The 15,635-nt window shown below is 33.6% G+C and overlaps 5 protein-coding genes across 5 annotated transcripts; 3 read left to right on the top strand and 2 right to left on the bottom strand.

The window, feature by feature from the left end:
• The first annotated feature begins 91 nt into the window (after window positions 1–91).
• Window positions 92–2,518, top strand: LOC106741578 (probable kinetochore protein nuf2). Its single transcript, XM_014613712.1, has 9 exons — window positions 92–178; window positions 399–589; window positions 738–879; window positions 957–1,165; window positions 1,275–1,421; window positions 1,530–1,765; window positions 1,859–2,041; window positions 2,118–2,280; window positions 2,411–2,518. The coding sequence occupies exons 2-9, from the start codon at window positions 419–421 to the stop codon at window positions 2,444–2,446; spliced, it is 1,287 nt and encodes a 428-aa protein (XP_014469198.1). The 5' UTR covers window positions 92–178; window positions 399–418; the 3' UTR covers window positions 2,447–2,518.
• Window positions 2,519–2,687: 169 nt separating this feature from the next.
• Window positions 2,688–3,933, top strand: LOC106741550. Its single transcript, XM_014613680.1, has 3 exons — window positions 2,688–3,020; window positions 3,195–3,347; window positions 3,571–3,933. The coding sequence occupies exons 1-3, from the start codon at window positions 3,006–3,008 to the stop codon at window positions 3,931–3,933; spliced, it is 531 nt and encodes a 176-aa protein (XP_014469166.1). The 5' UTR covers window positions 2,688–3,005.
• A 1,725-nt stretch (window positions 3,934–5,658) lies between these two features.
• On the bottom strand, window positions 5,659–8,817 carry LOC106741551 (tyrosine-protein phosphatase non-receptor type 23-like). The gene is made up of 4 exons (XM_014613681.1): window positions 8,137–8,817; window positions 7,748–7,864; window positions 7,306–7,515; window positions 5,659–6,105 (listed from the first exon to the last, which is right to left on the bottom strand). Exons 1-4 carry the CDS (start codon window positions 8,815–8,817, stop codon window positions 5,659–5,661), a joined length of 1,455 nt encoding a protein of 484 aa, XP_014469167.1.
• Window positions 8,818–10,444: 1,627 nt separating this feature from the next.
• LOC106741552 lies at window positions 10,445–12,604 on the bottom strand. The gene is made up of 2 exons (XM_014613682.1): window positions 12,432–12,604; window positions 10,445–12,347 (listed from the first exon to the last, which is right to left on the bottom strand). The coding sequence occupies exons 1-2, from the start codon at window positions 12,602–12,604 to the stop codon at window positions 10,445–10,447; spliced, it is 2,076 nt and encodes a 691-aa protein (XP_014469168.1).
• On the top strand, window positions 12,603–15,430 carry LOC106741553. Its single transcript, XM_014613683.1, has 5 exons — window positions 12,603–12,652; window positions 12,808–12,884; window positions 13,825–14,025; window positions 14,664–14,872; window positions 15,237–15,430. The coding sequence occupies exons 1-5, from the start codon at window positions 12,603–12,605 to the stop codon at window positions 15,402–15,404; spliced, it is 705 nt and encodes a 234-aa protein (XP_014469169.1). The 3' UTR covers window positions 15,405–15,430.
• The last annotated feature ends 205 nt before the right edge of the window (window positions 15,431–15,635 follow it).

A 15,635-nucleotide genomic window follows, 5' to 3' on the forward strand; every position in this document is an offset into this window, starting at 1 on the left:
GAGAATATGGCGGTAACATCGTCATAGAAGGCATTGGCCAATCATATGCACCAGATTGATTCAAATACTTCAGAACGTTACAGAACGTGTTGGTTGACGTTTGTGTAGTATCTCGAAAGTTCTTGGAAAAGTGACATATTGTCAATTACAGTAGAAATTATATTTTATCGGAGTGCAGGTGACGTGAAACAAAAAATTAAATATATTAATGTATTTCTTAAGATATTTCGTAAGTGTCAGATTAAGAAGAAGATTCTCTTTGTGATTTTGTATAAGCTGTACAATCATGCCCGAACTGAGGAATATGATTTCTTTTTGTTATTAGCGCTTATTATTTATTCGACATATTTCTACATTATTTTAATCGTTTTTTAACGAGATTCAATTAATTTTTACAGGTGATACTTAACCCATCATTATGGATACCGATGTCAATAAGATGCCTGTTAATAAGATCCATCGTATTTTATTGGATGCTGGCTTACCATCAACTATTGAAGATCTCAAAAATCCTGCGGAACAATACATTATGATGTTATTAACATCGTTCTTGTCACAATTTGGCATTAATATGAACTTAATTGATCAGGTAAGATTCTTTGTGTTAACGACATATACGTGTTAACATACAGTATATGTTTTATTTTTATATTTATAAATAAATAATTTGTTGCAATAATAAGCCTCATGGATTTTTTGTTATACATATTAAGTAATACATAAAAATTACTTTGTAGCCAACTGCAGAACAGTGTGCTATTATGACATATTTTAAGGATTCTGACATAATAAGTCTGATCAACTTGCACACAGCTCTGACACAAATATTTAACAAGATATTTTTAGAAGATTTTCACATTACTGATATTACTAATCCAGGTACAAATTGCAGTTAAAAATTCCAAAGGTATACTATATGAATTTAATATACAGATAGCATGTAATAAACTTTGCAGGACAAAAACGACTTAGGAGGCAAGCCAAATTTCTCGCTAACTTTGTATTGTATGCAATGCAGAAAAAAATAGACATTAAGGATAGAATGGATGAAGTTCATGCTAGATCTAAGCTACTAGAAGAATTAAAAGATAAGAAAACTCAAATTGTGGAGTCTATTAATGATAAAGCTTTGCACAAAGCAAAACAATTGTCTTTGATGAAGAAGGTAGTCTGCTATGAAATATATATTTGTGATTAATTATTATATAATTAGTGATTAATTATTATATAATACATTATGAGTTCTTGTATTTTTATATTGTCACTTTTATTAGCTTGAAAATGATATACAACATGTACAGTCAAAAATTGAAAAGAATAATAAAAGGGAATTAGAACTTGAGCTAATAAAAAATAAAGCAGAAAAGGGAAATCATAAAGCTAAGGAACTTTGTAGATCTGTTAAAGCAACTGTAATGAAGGTAAATTGTTTAATTTTAATTTTAATTTCTAACAATATTAGCAATGTAACATTTTTATTGGCATATGATCGATTTAACAAATTTTAATATGTACATTATAATTTTTAGCTGTCCAAAGAAATAGATGACTTACAGTCAGAAGTAGTATATTCACCAGAAGAGTTTCGATCACGTCTAAATGAACTTGAGGAGCAAAAGAACGTAAAAATCGAGGAACGTGACATAATGCAAGAAGCCATTCAAGATAAAAAACAATCTATGAAACAGATTGGAGCAGAACTGGATATTATCCAGAAAGTGAATGATGAATTGACTGCGCTTAAAATTATATATGAGCAGCTAATGTGATTTTCTAATCATCTTTAGAATCTTATAAGTATACCAAAAAAAAATTACATCTTAAGTTAATATACTTTTTTTTTATTACTTTCTGTCAGGAACCAAAAAACGCAATCAGATAATATTAAGAAGCAGATTGAATCGCTGAACAATATGCGAAATGAACAACAAAGTAAATTATCAATGCTTAAAAGCCAAACCGATAGCGAAGTGAACGAACTCAAATCATATCGTAAGGAAGATATCGTTAAATTGGATGATTTGTATAAACAATTACTGAGGTAATTATTATTTTTTCACACGTATGTTATTTCCTTTTCTCGTAATTTTTAAAATTCTTAATTCGCTAATGTTTAGTGAGAAAAATTCGAAGAAAACTCAGTTAGATGCGAGAAAAGTTTACTTCAATGAGAAGTGCCTAGAAAGAAATAAATTGAAAGAAGAGATTAGAAGAAAAGAAGAGGTATCCGCGGCTCTCGTACAGAATTTTCAAGGAATTTATGACAATGAAATTGCTGATGTGAGTTTTATCGGTTACCTTTATAAATACATTTTTATTTTTACATCTGTACAATTAGATCAGAATATAATTTAGTTTATTAATGTTCATGTTGTAAATATATTTTATTACAATATATTTTATTGAATAGGAACTTAAATTACGGAAAGCCTACAGGGAGTTATAATTGGAAAGCGTTTGGAAGGAATCATCCAATAAAACGGATTGTATCTATTAATTATTATCATATATATAATTATCAGCATATATATTATTATCATATCATACGATATCTCATGAGTTTTATTACTAAGTTCTCATTATCAATGGAAATTGCAGAATAAATCATTTATATTACGTTATATTATGTTTTTACTAGAAGATAGTAATATATTATTCGATTGTAAGTTCTAACACGAAATCGGGACTTAATTTTTATTTTTTTTTAACCATTTTTCTAAACAATTCGTTTCTTATTCGACTTTTTTCCATTATATATAAGTGCGAAGTTGGTCACCGAAACGACGATCGATTTGATTGATACTTGCATCACGTCATATTGTACAAAGGATATCAAGAAAAATCGAAGAAATCTTCTCCGTTGAGTGAAAACAAGCTCAGCAATACGAAAGATGCAATTCATTGAATGCAATGAATTTTAATCAATAGGATTTCAAAGGATCTGCAAGTAACGAGAGATTGCAAGGAATGTATCTTATCATTCGCGACTCGAAAGGATACCGGCTATGTGGATCCTTTGGGTAAGAAATATTTTCGGCGATTTCTCCAATTTTTGATATATAATCAGGGATCTCAATTATTTCCTTTTTTCATATTGTTACATGTTAGCAATAAAATTTTCATAAATTTTAAAATAAAAAGTGAAAGAATCAAATTGCTTTGAAAAACAATAATGTAAGACATTTTTAACACAGGTATTGATTACTCTTTTCCAACTTGTAATCCTATTGATGTTGTCTGGTATCCTGTTTTCCGTCGCTGCCATTTCACGTTTAATGGAAATAATAATTATCCTGGTAAATCCTACCGCTGTATTTCTACTGCGACAATCCGCGAATTTAATCATTGTGAGTACTACAGTTAGAATTTTAACTTTCCTTTAATCAATTCTTTCTCCAGAACTTTTCTTTCTATACTATTTTACCTGAAAATATAAAAAGATATATCTATATATGATCTAAGCAATAACAAATGTTATATTAAGTAATATGTATTGAAAATGATATACAACCAAGACCAGGACCATATAGTCCCGTGGTCAGTTAATTTTGAACACATGTTCCTATACAGTTTTTAACAATCCTGACTGCAAAGATGACGTGCTCAGTGTATCACAAACTCCACGAACTTGTTAAATGCGATCAGGAGGAAGCAATAAAAACCATTGCTATTCCTTCGCAAGAACCATTGCAAGCATTGAAGCAAAAAGTTGCCCCTTTGCAAATTAATTTGCGAGCTCCTTTCGTGCCATATAAGAGAAGCGTCCTTGAAGAAATAACAATATATCCATTCATGGAAAATGAATCTATTGCTGGTCCATCAATAGGTCCATCAATAGGATGCAAGAAAATCATCGAACCTTTGCAAGATCACTCGCATGATAATAATATGGAGAAATTCACAGAATGCAAGAATACTGGTGATGATGATTGATGATTTTTAAAGATGATTTTTAAAAAAACGGATTACGTAGGGAAAAAATGGGAATTGCATAACAAAATTATTTTACTTGTACTTGAGCTATTTGTGTACGAAAATTAAATAAATAAATATGTGTATATATATATATATATAATTTTTTATTAATTAAAATATTTTAAAAGAGAGTATAAATTTTACAACTATTATCGGTGTTACTATTATATGAGTGTGAAACTTTTTTGTATGTTTATAAAAATGTTAGAAATTAATAGATCAGGCAGGACTATTGTGTATGCCGTGTATAAATGTTGGTAGACGCAGCGAAGTAATTTGTTTATTGTCGCTTGAACGCGATCAATTGTGAAATTGCATCGTATGATCTGACAGAACTTCAATTAGTTACCACATATTTTAAGAGAATTCTTTTGTGTCAAAATGTAGCAAGTTATCTTCTGAACTATATACGTACAATAACTAACTATTTTACTTAAGTTAAGATTATTGAGAGATCTGATTTAGAAATTTATCGAGGTAAAATATGAATGTGAGTTATCTAATGTTGCAAAACGAATGTATTATTTTGTGAAATTTGTTAAATGAATTATTATATGGTATGATATTATACTATTAATTCTTAATGAATTACGCAGTTGGAAGCCACAGTAGCTGATTTGAGTGAAAAAATTCCTTGCCTGCGACATATCTTTCGTCCGGAATATGCTTCGTATTTAGCAATAATAGTCACAATGCTGATAGGATGGATGGTTGTGACTTGGATATTTCATGTACGTATCCTATGATCTGCTCAGTATATCGTGATTATTTTATATTAATAATTCTCTTTTATAGTTAATCTGGATGTTGCTGACACCTTTGGCAATAAGTATTATCGCTGTAGCGCTAATATGTCCAACAACTACAAAATGGTATTTCCAGCAATTAGGAACAAACTTGGAAATGATAGTGAACGATTTCGTCTATAAATTTCAAGCACCTCAATAAAAACATTTAAAAAATTGAATAATTAATATTTGTAAAAAATTTGGGTATTTATCTAATTTATGTTTACATTTTTATAGTATGAAATATATATAATTCACTTCATTTATCACAAGCTTGAATAAATTGAATAAAAAATAATGAGTAATTTTTGAAAAATTTATATGAAACTGAGAAATAAGCTGAATTTGATTGTCAAATGTGATATTTTTTTATAGGATATCGTCAAGTTTATCTTTAGTTATATAACATGAATAACATGAATTTGTCTGTGAGACCTAATGAAACGTTTCGAAAAATTACGCTTAACCTTGAATCCTGCAATTCTAAAAATTTTTAAACGTACAATCAGGAAACAAATTGCGCATGTAAATATGTTTCATGGTGAAAGGGAACTGTGCAGAAAGGAAAACGAACAATAGGAAAATCACAGCGATGGGAGTGCAAAACTCTAAACGGTGAGTGTTTGAAATCACATCTAATTCGCAATTGAAAAAAATATAATCGTCGTTTATTATTAAAAAAAAGTATTCTGTGTTTTTACACTAAAAGTATCTGTGCAATACATACAATATGTAAAAAATTAAAAAATTATTAGTTAACTAACGATGTTTTAATGATGTTGAATTGAATAAATTAGATGTCGAAGTTATAGATTTGATAGTGTTAAATAAATTAACAAATTATTATGGCGTATTTACGTCGTTAAAACTCGATGAGCTCGTCCAATTTTTCTTTTCACTTCGTGGTTTGCTGTTCGCCGAACTTCAACTCCACGGCTGTTTTGTCCGACTCCACGAAATTTGCTTGCTCCTGCACAATATTTGCTTGCTGGTGCTTCTCTAACTGTATCGAATCAGCTTCTCGTTTGCTCGCTGCCGGATAGACAAGGACCTTAGGGAGTTTGATCGTTGTGGGAGCATCTGGAGGTCCTTTCTCTGATTTATTGTTCTCCATAAGTTTTTGCGGGGTCGATTGTGCCTGGCGAAAAGTTCCTATCTGGTCATTGAATGCATTCACAGTGACACTTTGTGCGTATGGGTGAGAATTGTAGGTTTTCACAGGATAAGATGTATACTCAGGAAGTGAACTCAGGGGACGCATATTAGGATATGTGTTGAGATAGTATGGGCGCAGAGGTTGCTGATGCACCGAAATTATCGTGTCACCGTACGTATTTCCCGGCTGCAAAAGAAAAAAATATATTTCAGTATTTAGTGTTCATAACGATCATAATTCATGATATATTCAGCAGAATATATATAAATATACATGTAGCAGAAATTAATTGTTCTTTTTTTTATTATTTATAGATGATCATATCTCATTCGTAGAATGTTTTGTTTCTTTCAGAGACCTTTGATCTCAGTATTAAACTTCCAGAGATTAAGTCTCAACGTGTAACTTATTTCGCTTTGTACTCATCAAAAGATTCCGAGCGCGTGAATTTCAAGCTATTGATGATAGAACTAAATTAGGTAAGCAGCAGGATCAGAGGGAGAACAATGGAGATGGTTTTATGTAAACAATAATTTTTTTTATTTTTTGAATAAAGTACATGAGGATGAGTACATAAGGATGTTTTGTCGAAGGCACGCGTAATCGATATAATGTCTGAGATGTTCGGTCATTAAGCTTGCTCGGTCCAATTCCTTAACGGGGTCACCAAGTATATAAAAGGGTTAAACCTGTGCGTGAAACCAAACATTATGTACTCAGTTTTCCCAGTCGAGCTGTCGGACCTTCTTTATGGAAGGACCTTTCTTTATGTAAAGACTTTTCTACTTAATAGCGCAGATAGGAATCTTTTGATGTCGCTTCTAGGTTCTATCGTTTTTAAAAATTTGCACCATCATTATCGCGATATATAACACATCTGTTATTATAGAATTAATGATAGCGCATGGTATTATTACTTGATTATCGCATCCCTGATGGAAATGTTATGCTGAAAATTTGCTGAGATTCTCAATTGATCGTATTTTATTATTATTCCGTCAGTATACACAGTTTTCAGTCAAATTTAATAAATTTCAACAGTATATTTTAACTTTCTTTATATTCGAGTACTTGCTATGAACTTAATGGACAATGAGATGAAAGTTGCTGAAAAATTATTGAAATATACAATAATAAATATTTTAAAATAAATCATAATTTTCATTCACGAAATTCAATGTAATGCTGTGAGATAATGAAAATTAAAGTATAATTCTGAAAAGTAATAGAAAAAAATGTTTGAAATATCTGATATCATGAAATTTACTGAATTCAAAATGAAAATTGCATGTATTAATTAAATGGGATTAAGTGGGAGAGTATTTCAGCAAAATATTTCCACATTATTACTTAATTATCACTACTTATCACTAGTTCAGTACTTACGTATTCTCCTAAAACAGTCGGCTGACTCGATAAGTGGTAAGGACAGGGGGGCGTTAGGAACAATGGAGAAGGCCCGACTTTAGGCTCTACTACAACATGATGCTCGTGCACTTTGTGATGTGTCCTAGGCCAAGCTGGATTCGAGTGTCCCTTATGGGCGCAGATGCACTGTGCCTCGGCTAAAGGCTGAGGTTGTTCCAACTCGGTCACCTGAACAGCGAGAGAAACGACATATTTTATATGGTTTTATTTCTGTTAAAATTAAACTTAACTTCATTACGCATCGATATATTATTTTTATTAAAATACTCAGAAATATGCAAAAGGCTCCAAGAATCCAAGAATACATCTTCTCTAATATATCTTCAAGAATCCAACAATTCATGATTCTACTAAATTTAAAAAATTATTTATGTCGTAGAAGGTTGATTTCATGACTAACCTGCACGGCCAATTTTTCAGGATATAGTTGCACGGGTCTGGGCCTTAAGACGTACAAATCTTGCTTGACTGGAGATTCCATTGGCAATATTTCCACAGCTTGTTGTATAGCTATCGGCTACATTGGGAAAAATATATTGGTTATAGTTTATGATATATATCGATTATTTCGCTCAATTCGTTTTAAACGAGCTTTACTCAAGTATAATTTTAGTTTCAGGTTCAATTGCTTAATATTGAAACTGAGGCATTAGAAGCCATATGATGATCTCCGCTTATATTCTCGAGAAAATGAATCTTTATTATCTACTGCTACCGGTTCTTTTTTTTTTTATTTTCACGACACTTCTGTATTTTTCACATATATCTTAGTGCACTTTCTTCTCTTACCCTTAGTTTCTGTTCTGGTTCCCGTATTTCTGGTGATGCTGGTGTTGCATGATGCTCGATTTTCGCATGATGCTCGTGTTTCTGTTCCTCGCGGATCACCGTCGGAGCCGGCATAACATTGCAGGGAGCGGCGGGAGGCGTTAAGATGTTGACGATGGGAGCTTGTGGAGGTGTGGGAGTTTGAGCAGGTTGTGGGGATTGCATGTAGATCACGTGTTGGGGAGCTGGCTGAGGAATTGGCTGAGGAATTGGCTGAGGAATTGGTTGAGCAACTTGCTGCACGTGTAAGGTCGGTTGTGGTTGCGCTTGGATCACGTGGAAGGGCTGCGGAATTGCTGCTGGCACGAGTTTTGTTTCAGGGACCTGAGCGGGAAGATGAAGGGCCGAATGTTGCATTAACGTCTGCTGGGGAAACTCAGGCTGGACTAGAACTAGAGGCTGTTGTTGCTCTGTACAGGGAACGTTTTGTTTTACTCCATCGTGAACCTCCACGCAAAACGTCGTCGATTTCTTCGTTCTGTCCTTATCCAGGCCAAAATCTTCCAACTTCATATCCTCTTTCTCGATCTTGCTCGCCTTCTCACTGATCGATTTCTTCTCGATGTTCTTGGACGTGGATGGTGCAGCCTGGCAGGCAACTAGTGCCAGCAGAAGCAGTGCGCAACAACTTTTCAGATGCATTTTGCTCAATGGTCGTAGTCGAAGACGAACTCTCGAACTGATGAAGCAGGACTGGCTGCCCGGATTTTTAAAGGGATCTCGCGATCTGTCGCGGAATCGGAATCAAGCTCACCGACGATGAAATCGACACTTTGCTTGCAAAACCGGGTGGCCAATCCGATGCGTCGGCAAATTGCGATGCGTGATTAAACAATATGTGTGTCCTCATTATTTCATAATAGCAGGGCAATTTTGTCATTTCTGTTCTTACGTTCTTATTGTACTCAATTGATTTACTTCATATCTTGTGTTAATGTATTATCTAATTTTATTTGATTTATTATTGCATAGTTTCGCAGTAGAAGGCAACTTACGAAACAACTGCTGCGCACAGAACAATAAAGGGAAATCAGAAGCATTATGAAGAGAAGTTTGTTTTGTCTGTCTAATTTAAATGTTTTATGGTATTCTAAGAATCTGTATTAATTGTGTAATAACAAATTACAGGAATCCTATGGACCTTGTGTAAAATGTTAAGCGAGATATATTCAATGTAAAATACAATAAGATAAAGTACAATAAGCGATATAAATTTTTTTATGTGAGATGCATAAGTAAACGCAGAACTCGTTTTGTAATAACAATGCAACAAATTGCTACATATCTTTAAGCATCTGCGATTTCGTTGACTTGACTGAAATTTGTTTCGTGTCGCAATCCATTGGTGTCCTTACGCATTACACTTTTCGCTTATATGCGAAATTCCGCAAGTCTCAAATTGCGCTCCAGTTTCGCAAACACGATTGAAACTTGGCATAATTCCTGTTTACGTTGAGAAAATATAGGTCTCATATAATTTTGTCTAGTGTGGATATATGTGAAAATACCCAGATAGACAGAAATGCTAAACATAATATGCAAACATTTAATATATATTTTATAATTCCATTACAACAACAACAATATGTTTGAATATGTTTGTTTTAAGGAATATTAATTTATTACGCCATAATTTTAATCAAAGTATTGACTTCTCATATTACTACAATAATTTCAGATTAATTGCGTTTCCTTTCGAGCAAAATAAGCAGCAATATTCATGACATCAGAAATGACTTCTTTTATATATTAATAAAATTCTTATATGAAGACGCATCTTCATGTATTTTTGCTAGTCACGATGAAGGTAATACACTAAAATATAGCTGCTCGTAAAAATGTAAATCCTTTTTTTGTCCTTATCGACACTTTATATATTTTTGTTCTATTATTCTCTTTTATTTACGTAAAAAAGATAATTTTTCTTGTTTATACTATAAATAAATAAATAAATAAAATTAGAATAATTACAATTGAGCAGATTGAAATACTTATGATGCCGAACATAATTATAACGATTGATCTGAATGTCTCGTTATTATTCTCTCATTAATTGCTATTAATTCTTATACTACTAAATAATCTTAACTGCTAATTGATATCGTATCGCGAAGTCAAATCATCCGAGAAATTTTTTAAAGAATCCTTTTATTTTTGGTCATCATAGAAAACATGGTCGGATATAATCCTGTATTTATATTACAATCTCAACATTGCGTCATTCATTACATTGAATATATTTTGTTAAAAAGCGATTTATTCTATATAACTAAGAATTCTTTTTTGTCGTTGGCGTGGAACGCCTTTCGAAGGATTCTTTTGGCGTCGGCTCAGTTGATTCCGCTGGAGGAATTTCAACTTCATCTGTTAGATCAGAATCAAGTTTCGTCAAAACCTCGTCTTGCGTGTTGTCCTTTGTTTGTCCTGATCTGCTGTCGAGAACAGGATTGCTATATCCCTTCACATCGTAAGTATCTTTAACGAAAATCTGATCCTGGTTACGTTCGTCGTCCACGACAACTCTTCCATCCTTTAAAAATCTGCTATGTATATTTTCCGTAGGATTCGCACGCTGTACGTTATTTTTCATCCCTGACGAAAAATCCTTCGTGATGGAGGACTCAATGGGAGTAGGATTCTTCGGAACATTTACAATATTTAAGGGTGATTGCGGAAAGATATAAGGAGTAAATAAGGAGTTGATTACAGGCGTACGGATAATTCTATCGGTACCGACACGTCTCTCGTCCTGGACCGTATATTTGTTCTCATCCCGAAAATGCTTATTACTATTTTCCTCCACAAAGTGTGCTTCAGATTGTCTTGTGTTTTTGATTCCTTTCAAATCTCCGCTAAACGTAAAATCCAGCTTATCGGAGAGCGCTTCATCCTGTTTTGCCTTTTTGTGTGTCCTCCAAATATTCGTATTCGGGAGAATAGTGTAAGAATTATAGGTAGATGTTCCAGTTTTGGCGGTATCCTTATCGAACTCGTCTTCAAAATATCCCCAACCCTCTGCCTCATCGTTGAAGTGTCCGACATCTTTTTCCGCCGCAGGATACACTCGTGGCCAGTTACTTTCACTTTCCTTCAATTGCTTAATTTCGATGGAATCTTGCAAGTTATTACCTGTCGCAAAGTTCCAATTATCGGGGGAGACCGTTTCTTCCTTTGTAGGCCTCCAAATATATAAATCCTGATGTGAGTTGTAGGGATAATCAATTTGCTCATTGCCGTTTTCGAGAGTAACCATCTCTTCTTCTTCCGCGGAGTACTCCTCAGAGAAATCGTTTCGGCTCGGTTTCATCTCTCCTAGACTTGAAGTTTCTAAAGAATCCCTCATAAAATTGTCGTAAACTTCGTCGTCCTTCGCCGGTTTTTGAACATCTGAGTCCTCAAGGAGAAAATAGGATTCACGCTGAATTTTAGGCATACCAAACCCTACAGAATAGTATCTATCTCGAGGAGACACAAGATTATTGTGTTGTTGACCGCTGGAAATTGGGGACCTTGCGATTGAATTCTTCCCTTCTTCTTCGTCCTTATCAAGAATACTTGTCTGGAATGTCGGGAAGAATTTATCGGATACGATTTTGTTCGAGGATGCGTGTCTTGAGTCTTCCATGAAGGTCTTCCATGAAGGTTTCTCATCGGTGCGATAAACGACGCCGAATTTCTTCGCGGGATCCTCCTTATCTTCTCTAGGAACTTCAAGATTCTCTGACGAAGACATTAAGTGTTTATCGCGAAGATTTCTGAAGTACGAGTTTTCCCGTTCCGACTCGCCAAATGATCGTCCTGACGGAGAGACACGAGCGAAAGGATAGCTGTTGACAGGTTTGGCCAGAGACAGGGTCGTCTGCTTGCCTGAGAATTTCGTGAACTTGTCGGAGAAGTTTCCGAGAAATTGATGTTGCTGTTCGGATTTATCGGCGAATTGCGTAGACGGGTATCCTTTATCGATGCGAAGATATCCGCCTGTGGGTCTTTGTTGAGAAAAGCTTCTGTATCTTCTAGAGGATATTGGATTTTGGCTCAAAAAAATGTGATCACCTGCTATATTCCGCGAGATATCTCTTTGAGCCAGACGGAAATAAGGCGAATTTCGGTACGGAGAGACGGAAAAATCTTGCAGGATTCCAGTTTGCTGATTTAATTCTCGACGAGGATACCTGCAAACGTTTCGCAAATTGTTCTGTGTATCAAGTACGGAATGTCAGTCTTTTAAGTTTTTTGAAGATTGTAATTTTACTCACCATGGTGACGCCAACGCTTCTGGGCAGTCCTGGCCGCAGGATAGACAGAGTGCTCGTCTAACAGTTCTTTGCGACGATCCGTAAACCAGGATCGCGGTCGCGGTTAAATAATATAACAAATAACGTTGGAGCATTGGTCCCGACATACTTAAAAAATCTCCATAATGGGTCATGACAGCTCTTTATAAGCTTGCATGCGAAGGATGGAGCAAGGACACGCGGTACCGTTAATGAACTTGTTATCCGGCTTGTCACGAATCGTTTATCCGTATCTTATATACATCCGCTAATTTCCGGTAAAAAAAAAAGAGAGGAAGAGCGTTTTGTTTACTTGACTCTTGATTTGATTCACTTCCGTATTTCCTTTTATTTTCAGGCAAGATGCAGGTGACGACATAATATCGCAGAAGTCTTTGGACGTAGTAAAAGGACTGATACTTTTTTTGAAAGAACGTAAGTTCAGTATATCTAATGTTACAAGCGAAAATATTCGTCAACATTATTTATTAAATATTCATTAACACGTTCCGTGCCGAGGGTCGTTTTCAATTCATGCCGCGTGTACTAAAAACGGTACACGATGTGGAGTTTGATAAATCTGTTATAATTATTTGGTTTATAGTTTTTTGCCAATTGGAAAGTTATTTGTTACAAAAGTGAATATTCAAAGTATAAAACGCATAATAGGACGAAATAAACAAGTTTATTTCAAAACTAAAAAATCGAGAGGTAACAAATAAGATATTGTAGAATAGAACAGAACATTAAAAAAACTATAGCTTATTATGAAACAAATAAGATATAACTTTTTTGAACATTTTGCATTTATAATCGAGCAGTACGATGTAACTTATCGAAACAATATATACTTAAATATACAGTAAAAACATTTTGTACTTGTGTTAAAATCGGTTCTTATTAAAATTTTTGTGTTAAATTCGTAACTCATATGTTAATTTAACATATTGTGTTTATATTATCTCAACATTTTATGTTACGTCGATATTTAACGTATGTAAGTGTTAAAATAACATTTTTTTATATTTCAATGTCGATTAACGTATTAATTTTGTGTTAATTTTCTACAAAAAATATTTGTGTAACTTTTTAATATACTCACTTGTTCATATTTTCTTCAAACATTATTTATTTTCTTGCATGCTCGTTCGTGATGACCACAGTAGAATATACTGTAAGTAAATTTAAATACTGGAACGTGGAGATCGAGTTTAGACCGAAAACCAAAAACGGTACACGTGGCATGGAACGCGTTAACAATATAACTAAAAAATGCTAAACATTACATTAAATGTTAAAAATATTACAAGAAAAAATATATTCATTAATAATATGTAAATTAAAAAAATCATATGATTCAATCTCTTGACTGAAGATGCCAGAGTAGAAGGATTATTCCGTCGGGCAGGACGTCGCGAGCTTCGACGGTATATCCTAAATTCTCTGAAAAAAGGACAGAAGCCTCACTTCGAACATTTAAACAATTCAGCTCTGGAATGTGCGGCAGCCTTACAAATTTTTCTCAGCCGTCTCAAGAAACCTATTATGCCGCAGCATGTGCAGGCATTGATTCTCGGTAAAAAAAAATAATAACAAGCGTCATGAACGGAATTAAATTGTGTAAAATAGCGACAAGCACTTCCTGTATATATATTATATTTTATTTATAACTTGAAATATCGTATGATGCTCGAAAATGTAACGTTCATCGACGAAAATGTAAATTCATCGTCAGCAAAATTTGCATTCCGATGAATTGCGATATCACGATGTTAAACTGACCGATTGTTTATATAACATTTGAATAGTCAGCAATTTAGTTCTAAAACAATCTTGTAGTTAATTTTATGACATCTAGTTTTTAAAGATGAATTATCTTTATTAATTTCCAATTTTCGATATTAAATATATTCTCTCTTTATATAGAGTATCCCATTTTAATAGAAATATCTTGAAAACATGCAATTGACAAAAAAAAATAGTACAGATAAAAGTTGTAGAGTTTGAAAAACATAAGTTGATAACCTTAATTTTGTTGCATAGACAATAATTCAAAATCATTTCAATCCTCCACATTTTATAACTTTCGTATGAACCATTTTTTTTATTAATTGCTTCGTTTTCAAAATATCCCACTGTTTCTATTAAAATAGAACACCCTATATATATGTAATCTACAAAGGACAGATAAATATATGATTTATATTTAATCAGCTGATAATCCAGGTGTGGAGACACAAGTTATCGCGCAAGACGCTTTAGGGCTCATTAAACAGGACGTCGGCGGTCGCCACGGCGAGCTTCTGACCGATATTCTGGATCTCTTGAGACACTTGACTTTGTCGGGACCACCCTCGGAATGTTCCGAATTACGAGGATCACCTTTGCCTATCGCCCTTCTACCGGTGTTCTTTAATCTATCGGTGATGTTACACATTTGAATCGTTCAATATTACAAGAATGCTACGATATAAAACTAAATTTTCAGAGAAGTAAAGGAAACTCATTTTATCCAAAGATGAAATCAAATTAATTTGTAGCACACCACTGATTATGTCTTCAAAGTTTTGTGAAATTTTGGTCCAAAGACGTTTCGATACAAAAAATTTTTTAAGATATGGAGTTAAACCGTTTTAACACTGAGCGACTCAATCACTGCCAACTTTAGCCATGCTTCCATTTTTCATGCTAATTAAGAAAATCAAACATTCGAGTTTAATCCCACAGAATATATTTTCATGGAAAAATTTTTTAACGATTTGTCTTATTTTAATTTTTATCTTGCAGTCTGGCGACTTGATAAAATGGAAGCAGGTTGCGGCTAGATTTAGCGAATTAATTACAGAAGCTGCCGAACAACATCGGAACGAACAACGTGCCGCTTGTACGAGAACTACGTTAAATTCGAGAATAAATGTTGCGGACGTAAGAAATTCCTATTGGAAGGACAATTAAATTTTCATTGATAACTTTCCATCTCGAGGCGATTTTAAATCGCACTTAATTCCAGAGTCGTCTTTAAAGTAGGTTTGCTGTATTCAAAACGATATTATTTTATTTAGGAAGTTTCGACATCTCTAGAAGAATTTGAACAATTAAGGAGATCACAAGGATTTTCCTTATTGTATCCTCTCATCCAACTCACAGACCACTATAACGCTCGTAAGAAAAATACTATCGTTTAAT

Source organism: Dinoponera quadriceps, unplaced genomic scaffold (assembly GCF_001313825.1).
Source record: "Dinoponera quadriceps isolate SergipeBrazil2010 unplaced genomic scaffold, ASM131382v1 scaffold586, whole genome shotgun sequence".
Classification (NCBI taxonomy): Eukaryota; Metazoa; Arthropoda; class Insecta; order Hymenoptera; family Formicidae; genus Dinoponera; species Dinoponera quadriceps.